Genomic DNA, 26,468 nt, shown 5'->3' on the forward strand with positions numbered 1-26,468 from the left:
CTGAGGTTTAATCGCACTTCTCACTGCAGAAGTGAGTCCATCACAAACAGACACCTGTTTAAAAATTCAGAAGATAAAGCATGAAAAATAAATGGACACTTCCTGTATGAGGGATGCGGTATCGAGTTGCTGTTTTCTGCCCACTGAATGGCCAGCGCAGACATTTCTGCTTTGTGACCACTGTGGAACCACGACCACAGAAATATTCCACTTCTCTCAAGGTTCTGTTAAAATAGCTCTGTTGTAATGAAAGAGAACAGCAGCTACAGACTGGAACCACTTCAGTTCCCAGCAACGAAGCATTGAACAGGAGATGGAGGTGACATTTAACCAGTGATGACACACAACAAAACACTCAACTGTACACAGGACTTTTACCAATGTTCCCCACCAACACTGACCTTTTCCCACCTTTGGAGGAACTTTGGGGGCTATAAGGTTATTTACGGGGATCTTAATAAACCTCTTGAAATTGTTAAAATCTTAGCAATAGCAAAGCATTTCAGTTCCCTTTAAAGTAATCTAAGGACTACCTCATAGCCGTTCTTGACTTTAATGGAAAACATTTGAAATTTTAATCTTGGAAGATGTCCCAGACAATAACTATTTCGAAAGTGCTTTAAAACTGCTGTGTATCATATTCACTTGTGTATCACAAGTATAAAAGTACATAAAAACAAATAAAAAGTACATTAAACAAATTTTAAAGCAGGATCAAAGCCCTAACCTCCTTAAGAGCCTGGGTAAAAAGGTGGCTTGTAGAAATGAGCACTGAATGAGGAAGTCTTAAAGGCTTGGATTACTGCTGCCCCGTGCTGTGAGAGGATGAAGTTCACCTTAGCCAACTGTCATAGATAGAAAACGCTTGTTCTCACTGCTGCCCCAATTTGGCAATCTAATTTCTGGTCTATGCGCACATCCAGAAGTTTGTACACCCAAAATAAATTCAGATGTAAGAAAGTGCATATGCCTGAATCCGTGCACATTTGATTTGGACATCCCAATCAGTGTTCAATTGGGTTAGGATTGAAATGAATTATTTTTAAATGGTTTTGGACTCCAATGGTGGCTTGGTAATGATGCCAGGAGTCCTTTCAGATTTGAGTTCATCCATCTGTCTGCATGCACCCATGTAGAGCGTCTGAACAATGTGGGGCTGCCACACATACTAGTAGGATTTTATGATTAGACTGCAAGGAACCCAGTAATGCCTAAAGGCTTTCGATCGTTTGGTGGAATTAGCTAATTCCTCTGTCTCCACCTCTTATTGGCATTTCTTATCTGGTTTTCTCATTATACTTCTCTTTTGCTCTGTCTTTTTTTCAGTGAAAAAGAGACTTAAAGTGTGAAAGGATCCAGCCAAACCACTTCCCTCACATCCATCTCTGGGTTTGTCTTCTTTCAGGTGGTCCATCGCGCTGGTCCTCTCCGTGTGACTGCTGCTGCAAAAACCACAAAGGTGACGGGGAGAGCGGCACCTCCTTCAATGACCTCTCCACCTCCAGCTCTGAGAGTCAGTCAGAAGCTGGCTCCCCACAGGGCACCATCATCTGTGGGCCGGTCAGCCGCCAGTCGCACCCACACACCCACGTCCAGACCCTGGACAGGCCGCAAAAGAAGGGCCCCATCGCCATGCTCCAGCAGTCCGAGCACCGGCGGAAGAGTGACCTGCTGCGCACGCTCACAGCTAGCTCTCGTGACACCAGCTGCAAGAAGCGGCCAGTGAAGGAGAAGCTGACGGTGGAGGAGGAGCTGGAGAAGTGCATCGAAGATTTCCGCAAGATCAAGATTCCTGAGAGGTTCCCGGAGAGGAAGTACATGTGGCAGGCGGACCTGCTAAGGAAGTACCGCCTCTGAGACAAGTAGAACCCAGAGGTCCAGCATCAGTTTACACATTTTTTTATCCATTTTTGCAACAGTCAAGATGGTAATCTCCTTTAAATCAACTTTCCAGAGGAAAGCCGTAACAGCTAGAGAGAGTCTTTCTTTTTCTTACTAGCAGGTCAACGTCCTGCAGGGAAGCTAGTAAGAAAAAGAAAGACTCTTGCCTTGCGTGTGCACATGTGAGCGTGTGTGAAGTATCGGCCTACTGTATGTACTGTATGTAGGTATGTGTACTTCTGAATGCATCAGAGATTTAATAATTTATCCTTGAGGACCATTCCAGGTGGAAAAGCATCCTCTAAGGGTGGCTAAAGGCTACACCGGGGGTTACTGGACTGCACGTGCTGTCAATTTTGTGTACAAAATACAAAAGAACAAAAAAAAAAAACACTAAAGCATACACCTTTGTAAGAGAATATGTTCACGTGTGGCCGGAGGTACCTGGAAAAGCATGGATCAGCACCTATAAACAATTCAAGTTTCCCCTATAAATTCAGTCCTGGAGCTTCTGGAGTGGAAGCAGAGCTAACTGTAGATTACCCTGATTACAAATGTTTTAGGCAACCTTGGAGGACATGAGGGTGCAATTTTGGTTTATTTAGTTTTTCCATAAAAGATTTAAAACAAATTGAAACAATATGAAGGAAAGCTTATAACTAAGAGCACTCTGATTTGCAATAAGGTTAAATTACAATCAGTTTGACAATCAGTTTTTTGGCAAAAGTAGAAAACAGTGCAGGATGACCAAATCTTTCAAATGTCTCATGAAAACTTCTGGATGAAAGTGTTTGGTGATGATGGTGATAGATTTTATTTGTCATTAAGGCTTCTGGGTTCTGAGAGTTTTGGTGTATTTGGTAAAATGAGCCATTGTTCAGAGACCCTCTGTCTCAAATAAATGCAGGGTTTTTTAACATGTCATTACAGAAACAGTGAGGGCAGCAGATGAAGAGTTTTATCCCTCTACTCCATCAGTCCATTGTTTTTTATTCCAGACTCGGAAGTTAGCGTTAGGGGATTACAGCCACATGCAGAGCTGTTTATTGTTTCAGGGAAAATTAAAATGATTACAGAAAATCAGAAGGAAAACAGGCTCACATTAGATCCAAAGCTGCTCCAAATGTTGCCAATAATAACTATTATCTAGATAGTATTATTAAAATTCTATATTTGAGAAGAAACAATAGCAAATATCTAGAAATAGAGTTCAATATCATGCAGAGCAGACTGTACACTGGCAGAACTACAAAAGAAATGAATCTTTGAAAGAAGGTTCAATCACCAAACACTTTGCCAGTAAAAGAAGTTTTTTCTTTATTATTCTCAACTGAAGACAAATTTATTTCAAGCTTTAAGCATAAAGAATACCATCAAAAGCTGATCATGGACTTGTAGGTAAAAATGCATGTATTACTGAAAAGGTTTGGGTTAAGAGGCTCTAAATAATTACCTGACTTTTTTGGATGTGTCCTACGCAACCCTCTTGGCAAAATGACGAGAAAACAGTGCAGAAAGTATTTTCCACAGAAGAAATTCTCATTACAGTTTAATGCTGATGAAAGCCAAGAAGAGCCAGTTTTAACAAAGAACAAGTGTTCACTTGAATTCAATGCACAAATTAGAGCAGAATATGCAGAGTTAACCACAATTAAACATGTTTTTACTGTCATTTTCAGTTAAAAAACAGGTTAGAACATCCCTTATCCAATTTATTTTTTTTATCTAAAAGATTTTCAAGTCACGCTGCCCAAAGCTGCAGTGAGAGAAGAGCAACTGGGATCGAAGAAGACATATTTAGAGCTCCAGGCACTGAAAACTGGCCTAAAATTTACTTTTCTCCTGTCCCAACAGTGAATGTTATTTATTTTTGTACATCATTATCATTTTAAAGGCATATTGTTGTTTTAAAGGCATATATTAAATTGCACTTGAATCCACTCTGTCAAATATAAATAAAGCCCATTAATCATATCTAAAAAGAATAATGTATTATAGGATCTGTATAGAACATATAAATGTATGAATCGTGGCCACTTTGCTGTGTTTTATTCTGCAGTAGACAAGTGCGGATGCAGAGCACACACACACACACGTTTTATTATTTAGTTCATCCAGATTAAGGGAAATAAGATACGATGTGATATATATTTATTTGTTTACAAGAGACACTGAGCTGCAGCTTTTCCATAGCATCGCCGCATTTGTTCGACGGCATCACACATGTTGTCAATGTGCCAAAGCCATGATGACAATTATGAAACTGCAATTGGGAGGGATTACCATTTAACCTTTGAAGAAGCAACCACAACAAAGTTAAATATGATTGTCACACCTGGTTTTGAAGTTTGCCTTTACCGTTGATACAGAACCCTGTTGTTAGCCAACAGAAGAAAATTTTACATTAGGCTGCTCATTTTTATCCAGCCTAATTACTCAGTCCTCTTAGAGCAAAAAATGTCAAAGCGGATGTGCAAGAGGCCGCATTTGCAATCCAATGTTGCTACAGATACATGACGAAATTAGCACATAGAAATGTAAACACCTCTCAGAATTTTAGCTTCTTTAAGTCCAAACACAACATAAATCCTTGTCCTAAATGCTGCCTGTTGTCTCAGTATAGCAGCTTCCTGCAACCCACAATGCAAACATGCATGTTTGTGATAGAATAGATGCTTCTTTTCCTGTAGTTTAAGACTGGATTAAGACTTTCTATTTGGTTCACTTTTGGAGGTAAAGCATCCAGATGCTTCAATATTTCCTTTGTGATTGTTTATATGTTATCTGATCCAGATAGTGCCATGTGAAAAGCTTGTCAAGAGAAGACTGTTGCACAGATCTTTTCATTTATGTGGTAAATATTGTTTTTATTTCACCCGCAGTACCCGTAGTGCCCACAGGGATATTTATCAAATTTACTGAATCCTGAAATTAGATATTTTTACATCATCCAATGAGGGAAAAAAACATCACAGAAATCTGAGCAACTTCTGGTACAATATTCTGCTCAGTGTGAAACTAAACCAAGACACCTGGTGGCCTTCTGGAATTATTTTTTGCACAATGTAAAAAGTTAAACAATAAACACTAACAAGTATTTAAAACACATGTGGGTGATTTTAAAATGTATGATTGTAGAACATGCTGAACAGTTTTCACAGAACACACCGCATTCACTTTTTTCAGCTACAATTGTTGTGATAAATCTGTTTTTAGGTCAATTGTGACATGTGAAAAAGAGCAAAAACTGTGAACTGATTCTAAGTTTGTCACTTCACATTGTCCCAGTGTGTCTGGCTGTGAGTTTTGTTTACAGATGTTTTGCCTGTGGCCTGCAAAAGCACTTCAGAAAGAGGCAAAATAACAAAAATAACACTTTTTTTCCAACACCACCGGCAAAGATCTGGAATGTGCCATCCTGAAGGAAAGTGTAACTGTTCCTATCAATGTTGTTCACACACAAAAAAATATCGTGAGCATGTTGGTATATAAAATTTATAACAGATTTATCTTAGTCTGTTGGTGTGAAAAAAATGTTGAAAACTGGTGTTAAACAGAAAATAGAAAAAAAGAACAAGCACAAACATGTTGATAGTGTCTGCTGTTCCTCCACAGTCCTTATTATCAGATACAAGGTCAACTGTGCAGAACAGGGTAATTCTCACCAGCACATTCACACAAACTTTGGGTTAACCCTAACCCTAACCTTTATCGAATGACTCAATGCAGCAAAGTGTCCTGAGCCCAAACTGCCAGAATCTTTCTGATGGCTTGCCCAACATTTGTGGCGAGAATTGCCCTGTGGTGCACATGTTACTTCCTCTAGAGACTGTATCCAACTCAGAGTCTTTAGCTACAGAAGCATATAGTCCTTTTAACAGTGTATGGCAACCAATAAACATGGCATTCTGTACAGTAAAAGTTCATCCGCGGCTTTTATTTTGGGTCCAAACGTCACATCAACACATCCTGGTTTGAACTTTCTTCTTATTTAAAACATCTCATCTTGTCCAACACAGCAGCACCTGCAGTGAGGATGTGTGTACCCTATTTAGTGCCCTCCCATAACTCACTGGGAGAAGTAGTGATGGCCCCCAAACCAAGCAGTTTATACCCCATCATCCAGCTTGTGCACAGGAGATGCTGACATGATGCTGATTATTACCAAATAATTAGTCTGTAGCCCTGCCTCTCGACCGATCTACCACCAGTCTAGCCACCAAGCTGCTGCTATGGACGCTTGAATTCCAAATGTCTGAGGTAATTTACCCTAAAAGGCTTCATTGCTTCAATGCTCCCCATCACCAAACCAGGTCAGATCAGGCTTGAAGCATCAACACAATCAACAGATTATAGCCTTATAGTGTAACACTCATCGCTTGCCTTGGTAGCTCTTTGATCTGTCACCCTACCTGGCACCCTACCTGGTACCATGCTCCACAATAAATGTGATTGCAGTTCCAGTTTTTTTGCCACAGACTTAAAGGTGTCAATGCACGAAGACGACCTACTACCGGGAAGAAATCAGGGTGTGGTAATCTGATAAATCATAGAACATGATGCTGGCTGACATTACTGAAATGATCTGATAACTCCAGAAAAGGGACAATAATCAGGTTTTTATGGTCGCATAAGCAGGCCCAATGACATACTTCCATTTCTATATCCTCTGTAAAACTGTGGCTGAAAAACACTGGAAATAACAGTTTGGTCCCCATTTCAACCTATGGTGCTGCCATCAGGTGTCTAAGCTGCCTCCAAAACAGAGCGACTATTATTCCAGCAGTGTTCTTTCCTTCCCTGAGAATCTGCCTGTGCTCACGATTTTTTCATCCCAGTCCTCATGAAGAAACATTATGGGCAATTTCACTAATCATGCAGATAATATCCAATGGATGTGTTCACCGAGACATAGTGATCACACAGATGTAAATGGAGAGGGAATCTTGCAATCCACAGACTGAAAATAGAAATATTTGTCTTCTATCTTCTCTAAGCCCTCTGACAAGACATCAAGATGATTAAATTATCCATTCAGGGGTAGCATATGGAGAGTAATCTGCTATCCCTGTGCTATTTCTGTCAGCCTGGCTTGTCCCTTGACAACAGACTTAATTATACTAATTTCAAAGTCACAATCATAATGACAAAGGCTGCTGCTGATGGAAGAATACATCTTTCATGTCCCTCTTTGTGGCAGCCAGCTCTGGATAGAAGGGGAGAGTACAGCTTAAAATAGCATCAGTCGGATGAGTTATCTGCTCAAAATCAGCCTACGGTGGCTATATGTGCCTCTTTAAGTTGGCTGGAGTAAGGGGGGGTGATAAAGACAAGGTGCAAATTGATGTGGAGAGGAGAGGCAATGAAGAGCAGCCAAAAAGAAAGTAAAGTTATTAAGGAGGAACGGAAAGTGGGAAAAGATGCAATTGCAGTTAGACTGAGGTAATCGAGGGATGAGAAGACAAAGGGTAGAAAAGATAGATTGACTGCAGGGCCGGATGGATAGAAGGAGGCACAGACGGACCAGGAGGAGGTGAAAAGAGAAGCGGAAGAGTCAGAGAAGAATCTGAGGAGAAAACAGGTGCAGAAGATTAAATGAAATACTGAGAACAAGGAGGGGACAATATGAGGTGCAGGGAGGTAGTCCATATAAGCTGTCAGCATCCATCTCAGAGACAAGAGCTCAAGCCACATGATGTGTTTTGCTGCCTTACTGATGAAAGTGAGTGGCCATGTGTGTCGCCAGAGTTGCCACAGGCCAGGATGACTTTCTCAGCATATAGAGGCTGCACGAGCAGGCATTATGTAGCAAAGAATGGTACAAGCTTTCACACAATGGCTGATCCAGCTTTAGCTCCATCCACAATCACACCAATGACATTAGCGAGAAGACATTTAATGCAGTCTCTTCCTTGTCTGGGAGTTGAGACGAGCCAAAAGCGGCTGAGGCTACTGAAGAGATGTGCAAGACAACAGGCTTTGTTGTGAATCCAAGAACTGATGATTTTTCCCTAATTTAAATCTTTGGGTTTGCACCTGCAAAGCTAATAGAGGTACAGTTATATTTTAAATGGACCCCTCTTCTTGTCTAAATACACAAATAAGGAAGAGAATCCAACTAATTAGCAAGTTTGGCTATGCTGGAACCATGCGGCTAATGAGATTAGAAACTTTCAAGGTTCACTTTTCACATCACAGATCAATAAAAAGTAAACAAGTTAGCTATCCACAAACTGAGCTAATACAGGCAGCAAATAAAGGAGAATGTGTGGAGCAAATGTGACTTTTCATTTAGACATGGCATCCATTTGGTTTTTATTTTTAACCTCATATTTGTCTATATTAGCATTGTTAGCAAGTTAGCAGCAACTAATTGGAACTTTTTCCAAAGTGGATTGTATTTAGTGGAAAAGGACTGAAAACCTCTGTTTGTCATTGTTTGCCTGTGAAAAAGATTGTGATTGAAGTCTGGATGGATAGGGCCAATATTTTGATAAGAGCTTTTCTTTATTCATGCATATTATGACACATGAGAGCGGCTGCGGGCTGCTGATACATGACATAAATAAAACTATAGTCACATGAGTAATAATCCTTTATTTAATATGCTTTACACCATCGATATATGTATATATTTTTGTCAATAACACTATCCCCATAGCTCTACATAAATATTTGTCATATCAGAATTTGGAGTGTTTATTTAGGAGTACTCAATGTCATTTGTGATGTATTAACACTACTGGTATATATTTTCTTTAGAGAAGCTCTGAATGTCCAATTTACAGCAGATTAAAACAAATTAAGAAAAATCTGAATGAATAAAGAATTGTAAAGTTTGAATAGAAATGAGGAAAAATTTCCTGCTCATTTCTGCTCATACCTCTTTTGGGGTTTACTTTTAGATGCATGCTGATAAGTTTTAGCTGTGTGTGTCCTCAACAGCCTACTGTAATTTTCTGGACTACAGCGCGCACCTGATTAAAAGCCGCATAATCTCATTTTAGAAAGAAAATCAATTTTGTACTTGTACAAGCGGATTTTAAGCCGCAGGTATCCCACGTAGTAATATGAAAAATTAGATCGAAAACATTCAGTACCGGTATGTTTTTATTACCATAAGAGACGAGTCACTGACGAGTGACAAACAGACAGGTAAGAAACAACAGCCACTCTTTTCACTTGTATGTTTATACAGAGACCTTAAATCCAAATTTTAGCACGTTACGAGTTTTTAACTTTTCTTTTAATTTAATCTTCTTAGCAACATAAACAAATATATTGTAGCGGTAAATGTTTTTTTTTTTCTAAAAGGTGTCTGTAATGCAGATACCTTGAAATATACGTTTGCGTCAACTACACACAAATTACGTTGTTTATGCTTTTTTACTCAAACAATGAACAATCTAAAATTCCATGATGGCCCACCTCTAAAATCTTCTATTTTCATTACGGTGGCGATTGCTTTTGCCTTCCGTCTGATTTGTACAGTAGAAACACCGCAGCCGCCTGCTCTCTGTGTGTTGATCCAGTCTTCCATAAAGGTTTCACGCTTACATTTTTGGATATTGTCTTTGGCTTTTCCCACCTTTTTTTCACAATTAAAGAAGATTTTAAGGACTGAAAGTGCCTTAAAGAAAATATAGAGAGATACAGGGGAGGAGCTAGAGAGATGGATGGAGATGAGCTAGTTGAGATAGAAATGGCTAAATGACACAGATGTTGCCATAGTATGGAACAGAGAGCGGAAAGATAAACATCACAGTGTGTGGCGTTTGGCAGCAGGTGACATTATTGCTTTGTGCACAGCAGCTAAGAGTTCAAGGGCTGCTGTGGAGAGAGAGCTATCACAGCCCCCCCACCAAACCCAGGCAGCACCATACCATAAATATCAATAAAAGAGAAGGACTGAGATATCACCAATAAGTTTGGTGTCAGGAATCAGGAGAACGCTTGCTGCTGATTAGATAAATATTTACACATTTAGTACACCCACCTATGGTTCTTTATTGTGACCTCCACCTCGACCATCTTGTTTTAATTGACTAGCATATGGCTGCTTTTGTCCATTTGGATCCTGAATATGAAAAACTAATTAAGTTTTACAATTGAGCATTACAGCACATAATTATCTGCTGAACTGTCAACATATCAAAGTCCTCATGTGGTACCAATATCTCCAAAGCCTTTGAAATAGAAAAGACCTTCCAGGGATGTGTGAAAGAAATGCACAGCTTGGGGGAGCATCAAACACAAGAGTGTGTCTGTCCTGACACATCATGTCACATCGCGACATCATCACGTCTCATGTCCCACTGTTGGTTTTTAAGGTTTTCTTCCAGGATTCTGGCTCACCAAGCTCCTGACTGGCACTAGCACCTCCTGCACACTGCTGATTTTGGAGGAAAGAAATCAATTAAGCCACTATAATTAAAAAGTGTCATTATGCATAAACCAAACAATTTATGGTTAAATAACTATTACACTTTGTGCTTGCATGGCCAAAATTGATTCTATCATGTTATTTTGTCATGAGCTTCATCACCTGTTTGAGCTACCAAATGCAGAAGCTTTTCCCTGATTCACTTGAAGGTTCCAGATGTTTACATGAGACAGTTTAGTCCATTTAGCTGGTAGTGGAAAGGAAAGGAAAGGAAAGGAAAGGAAAGGAAAAGCCCCACCAACACCAAAGTGTTCAATAGTCTGACAAATCTAAGATGTCTAAGGCTGCATTTAGGATCCACTCAGGTTGTGTTGGGAGCTGAATGATAAAAGGAATTACAGCATCACACACTGATGACAACAACTGTTTGGGCCAGAAGAGCCTGAAGCAGGAAGAAGAATCAGTTCAATCAGCTTCTGTGAGTTTGTTACCCTGGTTCACTTATTATTCATTTTCTGGTTAACAGGTCATTGGTGGTCCAAGCTCTGAATAGTCACCCGTGGGGGAAAGGCAGCATGCCCTTTGACTTGCAGCTCTTTTCATTTTGTGTTGGGCTGTCAGGCAGGGATGCACAGCCCACACATTGGACCGAAGAGAGGGGGCCATTTGTTATTTGTTGTTTCCAGGGAGATTTGAAAAATACCCTACTGTTTGATTCGGCTTTGCAGTGGCCATAAATTGGCATTGATGCAGTTGGGAAGAAAAGGAAGATCTCAGAAGAACATTGCTTCACGTAAAAATCAGCTTCAGCGTGTGCTGCACCAGATAGATGGGACCATGTTTTTTGCACATGTTTCTTTTGAAGATTGTTCCTGAGGAGGTTTAACTTGCTGTCAGTCACCTCCAGCCTTTCATTTCTGATGACTTCTCTCCCAAATGTTCATACCAAAGGCAGAAGATAGAAGATTTGAGATACAGTATGTACTGTACATTATAGTGTCGTATGCTGCTGAGTGAAGACTGCTTTCATCCATTAATGCCAGCTTTTACTATTTATTACAATAACTTATTGATGAGCATGCAGTATAAATGAACCTTGACCAACAATTAGCTAAAATGCAAGTCAATATTTTCATTTTTTTAATCCAGTCTCTGTTCTACAAAAATATTTTGAAGTCTCTAAAAGAGCTAGGCTTTTCAGCTGCAGACCAGATCAACACTTAGTCACGATAAAATAAGGATATTTTATGAGTCCCTTTGATGGTCAAGCAGAATGTGTGAGGAAGTCACAAATCCAAAAAGCATCTTTTTGACTGACCACCAGTGTTATATGTAGCAAGCAATATATTTCATCTTGTTTAACCACAAAACCCTAAAAAATGAAAATCTTACAATTTGCTATTTTGCGAGCAGACACAACTGACAATTAGAAGAACCACCGGTAGAGCATCAATGATTTAGCATCACTGAAGTGGGTCTGGTGTCAGGTTCTGTCTCATTGTCTTCAATCCTTGATCTGCTGAGACATGACAGACATGCTGGTGAGGAGCATTATAAGGTAAAATGGGGGATAAACTAGTCTGTCCTAATGCATGGAGGGGAGTACGTGATGGGACCAGAATTTGTGCCACTTCATCTGCCTCAACTAGCTTGGCGTCATTTGCACAAATGTATTTACGTAACATTCAGTTATTGCCAGTAAGATACTAAAAAGAGGTTGTTGTCCCCATTCAGGCTGCCGCTTCATTCAGTTGGGAGCTTATATGAGGCGGCAGTGCTCAGCTACTTCTGCTGATGCATTGCAGCCTGTTTTTGGCACCGTGGAGTGTAATTATCTATTTTAGCTGCCCCAGATAGACGAATCAAGACAGCGCCATCACCAGCCATCTGGCTGCGTGATGACCCGAGTGTGTATTGGCAGAAACACAAATGTGTTTTCATTTTCCCTGTACAGACACTTGCACTGTTCTTGTTTTACAGATTGTCACAGGAACTTGGATATTGCCTTGCTGATTCAAATCAAATCAATCTTTAATTATATAGCGTCTTTTACAATCAAAATTGTTTCAAGGCGCTTTCCAGAATCCCAAGGCCTAACCCCAAACAAGCAACAGTGGCAAGAAAAAACTCCCCTTTAACGGGAAGAAACCTTGAGCAGGACCAGGCTCATGTAGGGGGACCCTCCTGCTGATGGCCGGCTGGGTAGAGAGAGAGAGAGAAGGGGGAGGACAGGTACATGAGAGAATGGAGAGGAGAGGAGAGAAGAGGGAAGGGGAGAGGAGAGGAGAGGCACACATACAAAAATACACTATTTATGCAAGCCGCCAGCTGAGTGGGTCAGCGGGGCGGGAGGTCATCATGCAGCTCCGAAGGCGGCAATACCTATAAATGAATACAGAAGTGTGGGGGGGAAGCAGAAAAACTACACAAGAATCAGCATAACAAGTCTACTTGATGAGGAGGAGAGGAGAGGAGAGGAGAGGAAACCATGACCCAGTGGGGTGACAGAGGCCTGTCAGGTGATCATGTTTCTGGACCCCGGCAGCCTTGGCCTGTAACAGCATAGCTAAGATGTTAACCTAATGATTAGACGACCCCCTAAGTATGATAATTTGTCTGTCTATGATAGTAACTGGAACTGCAGAATTAGTAACAATAAGCATTTTCAAAGAGGTAGGTTTTAAGTCTGATCTTAAAAGTAGAGATGGAGTCAGCCTCCCGTACCTGGACAGGGAGCTGGTTTCATAGCAGGGGACCCTGGTAGCTAAATGCTCGGCCCCCCATTCTACTCCTAGAGACTCTGGGAACCACAGGTAGACCAGCATTCTGAGAGCAGAGCAGTCTATTGGGCTGGTAAGGTGTCACTAGCTCCTCCAGGTAGGATGGAGCTAGGCCTCTGAGGACCTTGTAGGTCAAAAGAAGGGTTTTTAAAAATGATTCTAAATTTAACAGGCAGCCAATGAAGAGACGCCAGTACAAGAGTTATGTGATCTCTTTTGTCAATACCTGTCAGAACTCTGGCTGCAGCAGTTTGGATCACCTGGAGGCTTCTTAAAGAGTTGTTTGGACACCCTGATAATAAAGAATTACAATAGTCCAGCCTGGAAGTAACAAATGCATAAGCTAATTTTTCAGCATCATGCCGCGTCAGTAGTTTCCTGATCTTTGTGATGTTCATCAAGTGAAAAAAGGCACTTCTAGAGACTGTTTCAATGTGTGAGTTGAAGGAGAGGTTTTGGTCAAAAGTTACTCCTAGATTCCTCACAGAGAGACTAGATGTTGAACTTGTGGTTCCCAGAGTTTCTAGGAGTGGAATGGGGGGCCGAGCATTTAGCTACCAGGCCCCCGCTATGAAACCAGCTCCCTGTCCAGTTACGGGAGGCTGACTCCATCTCTACTTTTAAGATTATGCTTAAAACCTACCTCTTTGAAAAAGCTTATTGTTACTAATTCTGTAGTTCCAGTTACTATTATAGACAGACAAATTATCATACTTAGGGGGTCGTCTAATCATTAGGTTAACATCTTAGTTATGCTGCTATAGGCCGAGGCTGCCGGGGTCCAGAAACATGATCATCTGACAGGCCAGGTCACCCATTCACAGTTTCCTCTCCTCCACTCTCCTCCCTTCTCCTCTCGTCTCGTCCTCACCCAGTAGGTCAGTGATGTTATTTCTTGTGTAGTTTTTCTGCTTCTCTCCCCCTCTCTCTATATCCTTCTATACGTATCACCGCCTTAGCTGTACGATGAGGCCCCGGGATTCTGTAAAGTGCCTAGAGACAATTTTGATAACAGATGCTGTATAAAGTTTGATTGATTGATTGATTGATGTGGGAACAGCAAATTGAGACTTATTTGGGAGCCTGAAATCATTTATTGACTTCAACACATTGCAGGAAAACCCAGTGAATCAAAGCAAGAAGGTTTAGCAAAGGCTCAACTGGGCTGTTGAAAGCAACTGGAAGATGTTTCTACTCTCATCTAAAAAGGCATCGTTGGTTCTTACTGGTTTGATGGTATTCGAAACTACCTCAGCTATGTAATAGGAAAGGGCTGGATGCCCATCATATGGGAGTGGGTTTTTAGATAGCTGTTATTAATGCTCATCAGCTTTATAAAGGCCCATCGAGGCCAGTTGATGGAGGTGTCCATCAGATAAGGTTTAGGGTCACCTGCCCCAGGAGTGGAATATTTACTCCTAGCTGATCAAAGTTCTGCACAAGAGGATCTTTCCAGAATCCTGCTCAGTCAGTGAATCAAAGATGTATTTGGATCCTGCCAGTGTGAGGCAGTTTCTCTGCAGTGGCCCAGATCAAGTAAAAAAAAAAAACAGGTCAGAGCTGTACCCTGGAAATGAAGTGGCAGTGGAGTTTTCGCCCATCTGAGGAGATCTGTAGCAGACAAGCTCAAGTTATCAACAAAAGGTCAGACCAGCTGCATCCCAAAGACACAGCTCTCAGACACTACATTCTGGACCAACTAAACGATGTGTCTGTGTTGACGCAAGCAAAAGATTCACATAAAGTGTCTATTTTCATTTGGTAAGTTATCTGTGAGCTAAAAATCACTTGGAAACTAAATGAAAACTGGTTTGCTTGATAGTCATCCCAACAGGATAACCACTTATTGTGTTGTGTCTATTTATGCTCCTTATGTATGAAACCACAGTAAAGAATAAACAAGGACCTTTATAAAAAAAAAAAAAAAAAAAAAAAAAAAGAAGTTCCTGCTGAAGGCTGTCCTGGCAAAAGAGGGAAGGGAAGAAGTTATGCAACATCCTTTTTGTCCAAACTGTTACTGATTTACCTGTATGAAGCTACTGTTCTGCTTGTGACATCAACAAGACCAAATCTACATTATATTTACACACATTGAGGTTTGTGGTCCTATTGAACTGAAGGAACTGCTTCCCTAACCTTTGGTCTTTTGGGGATGATCATATTGTTCATAAATTAGGATATATTTGAAACCATACCCCCTTGGGCTGGCTGTCCAAAGCCAACGATGGTATCATCAGTTCTTGGACACATATCTCAGAATGCTGTTCATATATTTAGACTTGAAATCTAGATGTGGGGAGCAACAACACAAAGTTGAAAGGTGAAGGTTATTGATCCCAGTCCAAGAGGGTGAGAAGCCGTGTCTTGTCAAATCTTTCAGAAAACAGTCTTGAAAATCAGCAGTTTTCATGCAAAATGGGTAAAATTGCATTTACGTTCAGCTATATTGTCCAACTAATACAGCATGGTCGCTGGTATGGTTATTACACCCATGCACACCACTCCACCAAGTTTTTTGTGGCGTGACAGGAGCTGGATATCCGAATGTATTGCAGCAAGAAATGTCATTTGCCGTCGATTCTTGAGGGCAGGACTTAGCTTTAGGTCAATGATTAATGTTAGGAGGAAGGTCTATATTTGCATACATTGTCAGGCATTCAGCTGTGTTAGCAATCTATCCATGAATGAAATAAATGAAGCCCTGAATACTAGCATCAACAATATGGGCTCAGAACTGTGCAAAATGCTATATGCTACATCGTTACTTTCAACTTGGAATGAAGCAACTTGGATAAAAGAAAAACGCTACAACTGTTGGTGCCAGTAATGTCAATAATTGCGTTTGCCTCCCGGAGCCATTTGCGTGCACAGAGCTCCTAATCGCATTCTGCTGCAATCACCTTTAAAAGAATTCTGCCCCTTTTCAAATGAACTTCATGGTTATTATTGTACAGCCGTAGCTGCTAGCTATAGCATGTCATCATCTTTTGGTGAGAAAGTTCTTACAAAAAGTGCCACCTTGACAAAGCCCCAGAAGGAATTGTAATAACTCCAAGCTTTATAAAGTCTTTCATTTCTTTATAGCGCAGTGATGGTGCTTTAATTCAGACTGAAGAATGCAATTTCATGGAGCAGACAGATGGAGATTGAAATATCCCTTATTGCATTCTCTTACAAGATTATATGAACTAGGAGAACAAATACATTATTTAATAAGTGCTCTATTCATTCTGCTCCGGGCGGTGACAACACACTGGTATTATTGTGATGCATTCAGGTCTGCGCAGTATAATTGCACTGAGAAAGGACCACAACTAAAAGAATTACAGCCCTGTGATGAATTTCTGCTGCTGCTACCAGAGCTGTACCACTTCTCTTAAGTGCCATTAGTTGGTGTGTGCCGGACACTGGCTTACATCCCAGCTGGAGATGCGGATGTCATGAAGCTCTTTGCAGATACTGACAGGATTATTTGAACTTGCAGGCTCGCCTCCTTCCATGCCTCCCCTGTTGATTACAAGGATTTCCTCAACTTCATGATATGCCCCCAGATGCTCAAGCCCAAAATGCAACAATCACAAATCTTTGATCAGCCACAAACATTTTCAGGTCTGCCCTCCTACTGATACACCATTAGCTTATATTGCTAGTGCTCAACTGGACAGATGAAGAGCAGCATTTAATTCAGCAGGAAGTTCAGAATGATATTACATGCTGCATTGCCAAAAGAGACCTTGATAATATATTATTCGATTATCCCCGACTACAAAGGTCCCCTTATGACAATTGGTGTCCAAAAACAAATGCAAAACATTCATCTAATTCGGTTTCAAGGTTCAAGTCTAATGCAGACACATTCTTTTGCGGCTCTTGTCACTGTAGCAGGAGTGACTGCAAATTCAAAGAGAAATAATGCATGTGCATTTCAACATCAGTTGCTTTGTTTATAATTCGTAAAGATTTCTATGGCTACGTTATAACATACAGAAGCTCTGGACACTAGAGCTCAGTAAAGTGTATTTGTAAACACAGTCCAACACCTATGAGAAACTCAGCATTCTTCCATTTTTCCTCTACATTCAGAGCCTTTGTGCCTGCTTTTCCTTTCTTTTACAATCAAATTGTTTCAAGGCACTTTCCAGAATCCCAGGGCCTAACCCCAGACAACAGTGGCAAGGAAAAACTCCCCTTTAACAGGAAGAAACCTTGAGCAGGACCCTCCTGCTGATGGCCGGGGGGGGGGAGGAGGAGGAAGGGGAGAGAGAGAGCGAGAGCAGGTACATGAGAGAATGGAGAGGAGAGAAGAGGGAAGGGGAGAGGCACACATACAAAAATACACTATTTATGCAAGCCGCCAGCTGAGTGGGTCAGCGGGGCGGGAGGTCATCATGCAGCTCCGAAGGCGGCGATACCTATAAATGAATACAGAAGTGTGGGGGGGGGGGGGGGGGGAAGCAGAAAAACTACACAAGAATCAGCATAACAAGTCTACTTGATGAGGAGGAGAGGAAACCATGACCCAGTGGGGTGACAGAGGCCTGTCAGGTGATCATGTTTCTGGACCCCGGCAGCCTTGGCCTGTAACAGCATAGCTGAGATGTTAACCTAATGATTAGACGACCCCCTAAGTATGATAATTTGTCTGTCTATGATAGTAACTGGAACTGCAGAATTAGTAACAATAAGCATTTTCAAAGAGGTAGGTTTTAAGTCTGATCTTAAAAGTAGAGATGGAGTCAGCCTCCCGTACCTGGACAGGGAGCTGGTTTCATAGCAGGGGACCCTGGTAGCTAAATGCTCGGCCCCCCATTCTACTCCTAGAGACTCTGGGAACCACAAGTAGACCAGCATTCTGAGAGGGGGGGGGGGCAGAAAAACTACACAGTAGTGTTTTTTCGTTGTTAATATTTTTAGGTTAGTGGGTGTTGTTTTAACACTTAGTAGTCAAAAAGCTCTGGGAGCACTGTCAATCATGCGGGTCCAATGTTAACACCTGTGACTGAGTTACATTCGCTCTTGCCGGAGTTGATCACAACTTCCGGTTTACATCTGTGCGGCATTTTCCACTCGCGTCGGTTGGAAGAGGGTGAAGACGGCAAAGAACCCGTTTCGAGAATATGGGTTAAACAAGGTAAGAACTGAATATATTTGCTTATACGCGGTGGCAATAGCTGTATGAAATCATGTGAACATACGAGGCGACTGAATTGTAATCGATGCTGGATGGCAGCATCGATTAGGCAGATGTACATTCAGCTCTGAGGTTATACACAGGCCTACCATGGAGGTTTCTGACTCAGAGGCTGCAAAAGAGGTACATGAGGGCAGCAGGTGTACTTCACATTGTTGACCTTCACTGACATTTAGAGTGATCAGGATTGGCTCATAGCTCTGTAATTAGTGATCTTAGACAGATAAGAAACAACACTGTTGTAACAAATGGTATCACGTGTATAATCAAACAATTTGTTGGAATTTTTTTTGGGGGGGGGGGGGGGGGGGGGGGGCTTAGATTGCTGATCCAGTTTGTGTCTAAGAAACCATCCTGAATCATGACTTTTACTTTTACTGTTATGGTATAATGTTAAAATTATTTTATCCTGAGAGACTGACTTGTGCACTGAATTGTATTTTCTCTTCTATGAATAGATGGTAGAGAATGCCTTGTTCTGCAAACCTGGGGGGTGAGGATATCATTGAAGAGTACAAAGCAGAAAAGTCTCTCACCGCATCAGAAGACAGTTTGTTAACATATTGGTTAGCCATATGACTCAGAGCCATGGGTGAGTGTTAAGCAAATTGCTAGATTATATTAAAGAGTACAATATATTTTAAAAATACATTGCATCGAATTAACAAAGCAAGTGGGACTTTTTATAAATTGTATGTTTTAGTATGGTCTTGACCTGTTTATATAAGCAGTGTAATACATAACGTCTATTGAGTTTGAATTTAGTTCTGCCATAAATATTAGGATGCAAAATGACATCTAATGAGTGAAATGCTTTGTCTTGCGATCGTAATGAATTTGGTTAGTAGAAACTACATGAATCAAAAAATGGCACCCCTACTTTAAAGTGGTTCTCTTTATTAATACTGTTAGATTTTTGTAAAATCAATAAGACTTGTGTAATGATAATATCTTAACAGGAGCACTTCTATGATGCAGAGAAAGGCACTGGATATTTAGCATGGCGCCTTAAGACCATGTCAAGAAAGAGAGAGAATAGATTAGGTAGGAGAGGAGAAGAGGAAACCATGACCCAGTGGGGTGAGAGAGGCCTGTCAGATAATCATGTTTCTGGACCCCGGCAGCCTTGGCCTATAGCAGCATAGCTAAGATGATTTGTCCGTCTATGATAATAACTGGAACTACAGAATTAATAAGCTTTTTCAAAGAGGAAGGTTTTAAGTCTAATCTTAAGTAGAGATGGAGTCAGCCTCCCGTACCTGGACAGGGAGCTGGTTCCGTAGCAGCGGGGCCTGGTAGCTAAATGCTCGGCCCCCCATTCTACTCCTAGAAACTCTGAACCACAAGTAGACCAGCATTCTGAGAGCGGAGCGGTCTATTGGGCTGGTAAGGTGTCACTAGCTCCTCCAGGTAGGATGGAGCTAGGCCTCTGAGGACCTTGTAGGTCAAAAGAAGGGTTTTAAAAATTATTCTAAATTTAATGGGCAGCCAATGAAGAGACGCCATTACAGGAGTTATGTGATCTCTTTTGTCAATACCTGTCAGAACTCTGGTTGCAGCATTTTGGATAACCTGGAGGCTTCTTAAAGAGCTGTTTGGACACCCTGATTGTGACAGGTATGGTATGGACCCAAGTGCAGTACAAAACAGGCAAGGAACTGATGATCAGTTAACAGGTTTATTAACTGCAATCTGGCACACAAAAAACAGTTCGAGGGCGGGGCAGTGGACTTGGTCGAGGCAGGCAAAAGTTCAGTAACCGGGAGGCAGGCAGAATCAGGCAAACAATCCAGAGGGAGACTGGCTGAGCTCATGGTCAAAACAGAAGACAGAGTTAATTTACCAGGGGTCAGGCAGATCGTACACAGGCAGGGTCGATACCGGGAAGACAGGCAGGAAAACACTGGAAGGCCTTGCATTGCAGAGAACAATCTTGCATTGAGTGAGTGTGAGGCTGGAGAATATATACTGGTAGGTGAGCTATTTGATGAGTGAGAGCAGGTGTGTGATCAGTGACTGAGAGCAGGTGTGTGATCAGTGACTGAGAGTGGGTGTGGTGATCAGAGGGTGTGGTGTGAGCAGGGCAGTGGAAAAGGACAGATTTTGGTCAAAAGTTACTCCAAGATTCCTCACAGAGAGACTAGATGTTAATGAGATACCATCTAGAGTAATCATGTGATCTAATCTATCCCTGAGAGGTTCAGTAACAAACCACCACCATGACCTCAGTTTTTCCAGAGTTAAGGAGGAGGAAATTTAAAGACATCCAGGACTTTGTCTTTAAAAGAACCCTTGACCTCAACTGAGCTTCACTTAGCTGTTAAATGCTGTGCCAAGATTGACACAAAGCTGTTCTCTGTTCCTAAAAGACCACGTGAATTCCAAAAACCAGATCTCCCAAATATGAAATGGAAGTATTTTAAAACATGTTTTGGAAAATGAAAACTGAACCAGTGCAAAGCAGGAAATAACACATAATGCGCAATGTCTTACTCCTGCAGGACTTTATTATGTTAAACACAGGTAGTTGCAGCAGCTGTGGCGGTGGCAGCCAGTCCAGTGCTCCCACAACTTCATAACCCCTGCCTCTGATTCAAGAGCTGTACCCACCTGTGAGGGTTCATCTTGTGAACAAATTGTTGGCTTGTTGTAGGCTTTTTCTCAAAGGCAGTTGTATATTTCTGCTGGTTCGAGGGGTTTAAACCATCATGGTGGCAGGGTCCAGGCTCTGTTATATCTAGTTGACTGAAGAAGCAGACAGAATACTAATTTGCTTCATTTTTCAATTACATTTGAACCATGTGCAGATTGGTGCTGGAATTCTGGCTGTAATAGTGTTCCTTGTAGGGAGTCATTATGTTTAAGTAGAGTACAGAAACATTCATTCTCCTCAATTCATTCAATTTACATACAGAAAACAACAGCTGCTGGTTTCACACCAGTGTTTCATCACCTTGGTGTTTCCAGAAAACGCAGGAACCATTTGTGGACCAGGTTCACAAATCCAGTTTCGATTGAACAATTGATTTAACCCCACTTCCTGTAAAGAAGAATATATATATATATATATATATATATATATATATATATATATATATATATATATATATATATATATATATATATATATGTGCTCATATATATATATATGAGCACTTTGTGTGCCAGGTATTCCACTGGGAACTCCTTCCTCAGTCAGATTCTTCTGCATGTTTTCCTGGAACAAATTTGGGTTCTAAGGTAAAGAATAGTCACTAACAAGTGACTTTTTTCTCACCAGAAGGCTCGCTGAACTGTAACAATCGTTGCTTGTAATGGTCAAAATGGATTTTAGCCTCCAAAGATAAGACGATTCAGTGTTGTGGTTTATAAAATACAACTGCAGTTATCAGCACTGCTCCAACGAGGCATTAAATGATCGTTAAGAAGTGGTTTTAAGAAAAAGCCAAAATATTCAGCAAAGTCAGCAGAAGCATGGAAAGTCCCAGTTCTAATCTTTTCTTTTAAGTTTTATTGCAGTTGAGTCATCAAACTCCCAGTTTTTACCTCTGAAGTCACTCATCATTGTTTTAGCAGAGATAATTACTCCCATTCCTGCCCTTTATCCTGGCCTACATGATGGATGCTGCTGTGTGTGTGTGTGTGTGTGTGTGTGAGAAATATGATGCATCGGTAGGTGGATCAAACCCAGCAAGGGCATCAAACAGCTTACTCCCTCACTGTATGTTAGCTGTGCAAATGATCCTTACATGCAGGCAAAGCTCAGCATAGGCATTTGTTTTCGCCATGACGGCAAGTGCTTCATCTTGTGGTGTCTTCCGTCTACATCTGTCCTGGCCGATTCTGCAGCGTTAATGTGTGTGACAGAGTTTACTTCACTGTGTGAGTGTGTAACAGCTGTTGCGTGAGAAAAGATTGGGGTGTTTTGTGAAATAATGCAAGGCTCTGAACAGGAATCTATCAATTTAGAGCTTTTTTTGAGATGGAAACATTTGGCCATCTGTTACACTGTTTTCTCTCTTAAAGCCTGAGGAGTGTAAATGTCTCCAATTTCAACACATCCCAGCAACTGTTTTTCAACACTTCTGTAGCCTCAAACCATCAATGTGAGGCAGGTGGCAACAGAAAAAGGAGGCAAAATTGCATAAACAGCAGCTCCAGCATCAGTTATGGTCTGAGATAACCCTGCTGCCAAACTTGGGTTGGATCACAATACCTCTCGTGTGTCACTGCCAATCCGCAAGTTCTTTGAATGAAGACTAAAGAAGAAAAATGCCAATTTCAAAATGTATTTAGCAAATAGAACCAATTCAAGATAGAAATATTACAGAGCTCCGGGCCAGTTCATAACCCTACAATAACGGAGTCAATTGCCAGGGCATGAAGTCTGACAACCTAACTATCCCTTGACCCCGTCTTTTATAGAAACACATATGTAAATTATTGATGTTAATTCAGTCCAATCCAGTCCTTCTTCTTGGATGACCTAATTTTCTTCTTCCAGTCCCATTGGATGCTTACACAGTCCTTGTTCTCCATTGTTCCCCAAATGGCCAGTTCAAAGTTCACCTTCTTGCAGAGGAACTTATCAACACCAGTAAACTATGTTGTCACGACGGGGGTTTAACACTTCCCGTCTAACTGTCTCCTGCTGATTACAACTATCTAAACAACATTCATGTCAAGGAAGGGTCAGCTGACCTTTATTATACTTACTAATGATTCTGAAATGTTGGATGGAATAAACACTTTGAGCTTTTCTCACGGTCCTCAGGAGAGTCAAAGCAGTTTCTTCTGTCCTGCTGGGGAAACCTGAGCCAGACTCCAGTTTCCTGGAATATGAAAGGAGAACAAGTTCTCTGTAATCCATTATTCTGTCTGTAGAGCCTATTTCATCCTCATATGTGATTGTAAAGTGGGAAATGTGGCATATGAACTGTCCAGAAAGTGTTTAAAAAGATTCATTACAGTGATAAGGAAGAAACTGGGTTTCTAATTATATAATCTATTGTTTAATTCAAATGAGTGGGCTACATGACAATCCTATTAATTATCGTCCTCTTCAAATGCACCAATTACATGACATCGTTTCCTCTGTGCCCCTGATTAAAGCCTTGCGGAGCAAATTCTAATGGTGGTAATTGTTGCTACGATGAGGCCGTGCAGCTTTGAAGGCAGGTTGACAGACTTGGGTTGGGTGCATGAAGATGGCTCAAGCAGTCAAAAACAGTTTAATGATGAATGACGCCCAACAAAATCAGATTGTATTGTATGTCTCATCAAATTGTTGATCCTAGGAAACTTCAACCGAAGCCCAAACCATCAGCTCCATGTGAATTGGTCTAGATGCTTCATGAACATCCTCTGAAAGAGCAGGCATGCCAGCATAAAAAAGGGAGAGGAAGGGGATGAGAGGAGGCAAAAGGAGCAAAACTGTGCAACACAAATCCCATTATTTGGTGAAAACACCATCACATTTTTCACAATTTTCTGCTCTTCTGTGTCTGTTCATTAGCGCAGTCTCTCCATGGCCAGAAAAGCATGAAAATGGTTCGGTAAAATCACAAAGTCCCCCGTTTCAAACAAAGCCTTTATTACAAGGGGGGAGGTTTAGAACTGCATTGTCGAGGGGCTTGCTTGGGCATTAAAATGTGTCTCCCTTGCACAATTTGTGTTCATTTTCAGCCAATTGTTTTGTTTTTGATGTTTATCATCTTCATTCCTTGCTGCTTTAGCAGCACTTTAGCAGCACTACTACTTTCCCATTGCAGGAAGCCAGATGTTGAAATAAAGTGCACAGCTGAAATGTGATTCAGCAGTTTTAATTACAGCTGAGGACTCAACTGGAGATCATAATACCCCGACAAAGTCCCCAATCGACCACTCCTACTGTTGATAGCAGTTAAGTAGCTAAAAACTGCTCACCCTGGATGCACAGGCGCTGCAGTGGCACAGGAGAAGGTGCTTGAAATAAACCCAGCCTTAATGCAGATGTTCTGAATGTCAGAGGACTCTGGTGGATTCGGGGCAGTTCAGAGGCTCAAACAAAGTACAGATGTGGAGTTTGTTCAGACAAACCAAAAGTCCATACAGGAAAACAACAGACTGAGGATTAGTCTAAGCAAGCACATCCAGGCGAGAGCGTACAAAGCCCCCCAAAAGGAGGGATCACAAAGCAAAGTCACATAAGCGTGGAAATTAACTTAGACGAGGCATCATCACAACAACACACACCTTCACACGCAGCAGCGCACAAGCGCTACTCACAGTACCTCCGTCACCATGGTAATAAACTGTGGTTATAATGGTGACCCAAATTTGCTGTAAGCTGTGCATTTCCAGTTAATCTCCTGGAAAACCAAGGGGAGAATTTTGTGTAGCAACCAGCTCAGCTGCAGGGCTACGCATAGCAAAACCTGCTGGAAATTGATGAAGAGCACCAAGAGTCAAAAAGACTGAAAAAGACCCTCGAACTGCTGAGGAAATAAGAGCCGGAAAATAAGCAGCAAGAGAAGTAACTGTTAGCATATCATGACCATACCTTGAATTTATCCAGAGATGATTCAATTAATTAAGCATTGTGTTGGGTTTCAGGATTCTTTCTTAAGCTTAGCCCATTAAACCCATCTTTCTTCTCCAGATAATATCTCATTCCAATTTCACACATTAAAATAGTCTCTAGAAGTGCCTTTTTTCACCTGAGAAACATCACAAAGATCAGGTAACTACTAACGTGGCATGATGCTGAAAAGTTAGTCCATGCATTTGTTACTTCCATGCTGGACTATTGTAATTCTTTATTATCAGGGTGTCCAAACAACTCTTTAAGAAGCCTCCAGGTGATCCAAACTGCTGCAGCTAGAGTTCTGACAGGTATTGACAAAGGAGATCACATAACTCTTGTACTGGCATCTCTTCATTAGCTGCCCATTAAATTTAGAATAATTTTTAAAATTCTTCTTCTGACCTATAAGGTCCTCAGAGGCCTAGCTCCATCCTACCTGGAGGAGCTTGTGACACCTTACCAGCCCAATAGACCGCTCCGCTCTCAGAATGCTGGTTTACCCCAGAGTCTCTAGGGGTAGAATGGGGGGCCGAGCATTTAGCTATCAGCCCCCCGTGCTGTGGAACCAGCTCCCTGTCCAGGTACGGGAGGCTGACTCCATCTCTACTTTTAAGATTAGATTAGACTTAAAACCTTCCTCTTTGAAAAAGCTTATTATCAGTAATTCTGTAGTTCCAGTTTTTATCCTAGACAGACAAATTATTATATATAGAGGGTCGTCCAAGGTCAGGTGTCAGGCAGCAGACGAGAACCCAAATGCGATACCAGAGTTCGACTGAACACAGCTTTATTGTCAGGAACAGACAGCAGACAGGATTCACCGGGGAGCCGGCGGAATAGAATAGTCGGGTACAGGCAGGGTCAAGACCAGGCAGAAGGCAGACAGAATTTACCGGGGAGCAGACAGGATAGAATGGTCAGGAACAGGCAAGGTCGGAACCGGTCGGTCGGGCAGGCAGGCAGGCAGGCAGGCAAGCAGGAAAACGCTGGAAAGTCATCAGAACCACAAACAACAATCTGGCAGGGAGGCAGCGTAACCCCGGGAACTAAGAAGGGAGCTCGTTATGGTCCTGATTTGTCACAGGTGCGCGGGGCCAACTAGGACTCACAGACGGGATTGCCCGCAGCTGTGACAGTCAGGTGCCTTTCCAATTCTGATGTAGCGGTTGGTGTCCAAAATTGGCTCAGTACAGGAAGTTTATCATTATGTTGGAGTCATCTGTAGATGAATTTTCTGTTTGGTTAGTTACAACACGATCCAACCAACGCTGTGACAATTGTGGAGCCATTTGAAACTAAGCACGAATGAATGACAAAAGTGCTAAAGAAGACTGTTCGAGGGTTCTGGGTGAGGGAGCTTTAGCACCTCCTGTTTGTCAAGAAAAAATCCAACTCTTATCTTTCTCAACTTCCAGGGTCACAGGGAGGGGCCACATACTGTATGTCTGAAGGCAGGTCCACCCCTAGATGAGTCATGAGCTCATCCCAGGGCCCTTTGTGGATTTGGTACCTTGCTCAAGGGTCACATAGCCCCGAATTTCATGCGGGCCTGGTGCGGTTTGGTAAATAACCTCCTAATCAGATTCATGGATTACGTGTGCCAGACTCAGCCAGATGGGGGATCACCAGCAGAGTTTATCTCATGCAAGAGACAAGAATAATAAATAA

General features: G+C 41.6%; 1 protein-coding gene and 1 long non-coding RNA gene across 6 annotated transcripts in view; one reads left to right on the forward strand and one right to left on the reverse strand.

The window, feature by feature from the left end:
• Window positions 1–26,468, forward strand: part of kctd16b (potassium channel tetramerization domain containing 16b) — a 140,805-nt gene that overhangs the window by 54,218 nt on the left and 60,119 nt on the right. For 2 of the 5 annotated variants that reach the window (XM_029848139.1, XM_011611073.2), the window contains one exon: window positions 1,406–5,794. The exons of 2 other annotated variants lie outside the window; for them this stretch is intronic. In XM_029848139.1, the coding sequence (XP_029703999.1) occupies window positions 1,406–1,857 (452 nt within the window). In that variant the 3' untranslated portion in view covers window positions 1,858–5,794. Of the gene's footprint in view, window positions 1–1,405; window positions 5,795–26,468 lie in introns of those variants that run through there. One more of the 5 variants, XR_003890941.1, reaches the window with a different exon arrangement.
• LOC105417431 (uncharacterized) lies at window positions 16,118–20,275 on the reverse strand. Its single transcript, XR_003890944.1, has 2 exons — window positions 20,079–20,275; window positions 16,118–16,551 (listed from the first exon to the last, which is right to left on the reverse strand). It is a non-coding gene; the product is annotated as an uncharacterized lncRNA (long non-coding RNA).

The sequence above is a fragment of the Takifugu rubripes genome, chromosome 15 (genome assembly GCF_901000725.2).
Source record: "Takifugu rubripes chromosome 15, fTakRub1.2, whole genome shotgun sequence".
Taxonomy (NCBI): domain Eukaryota; kingdom Metazoa; phylum Chordata; class Actinopteri; order Tetraodontiformes; family Tetraodontidae; genus Takifugu; species Takifugu rubripes.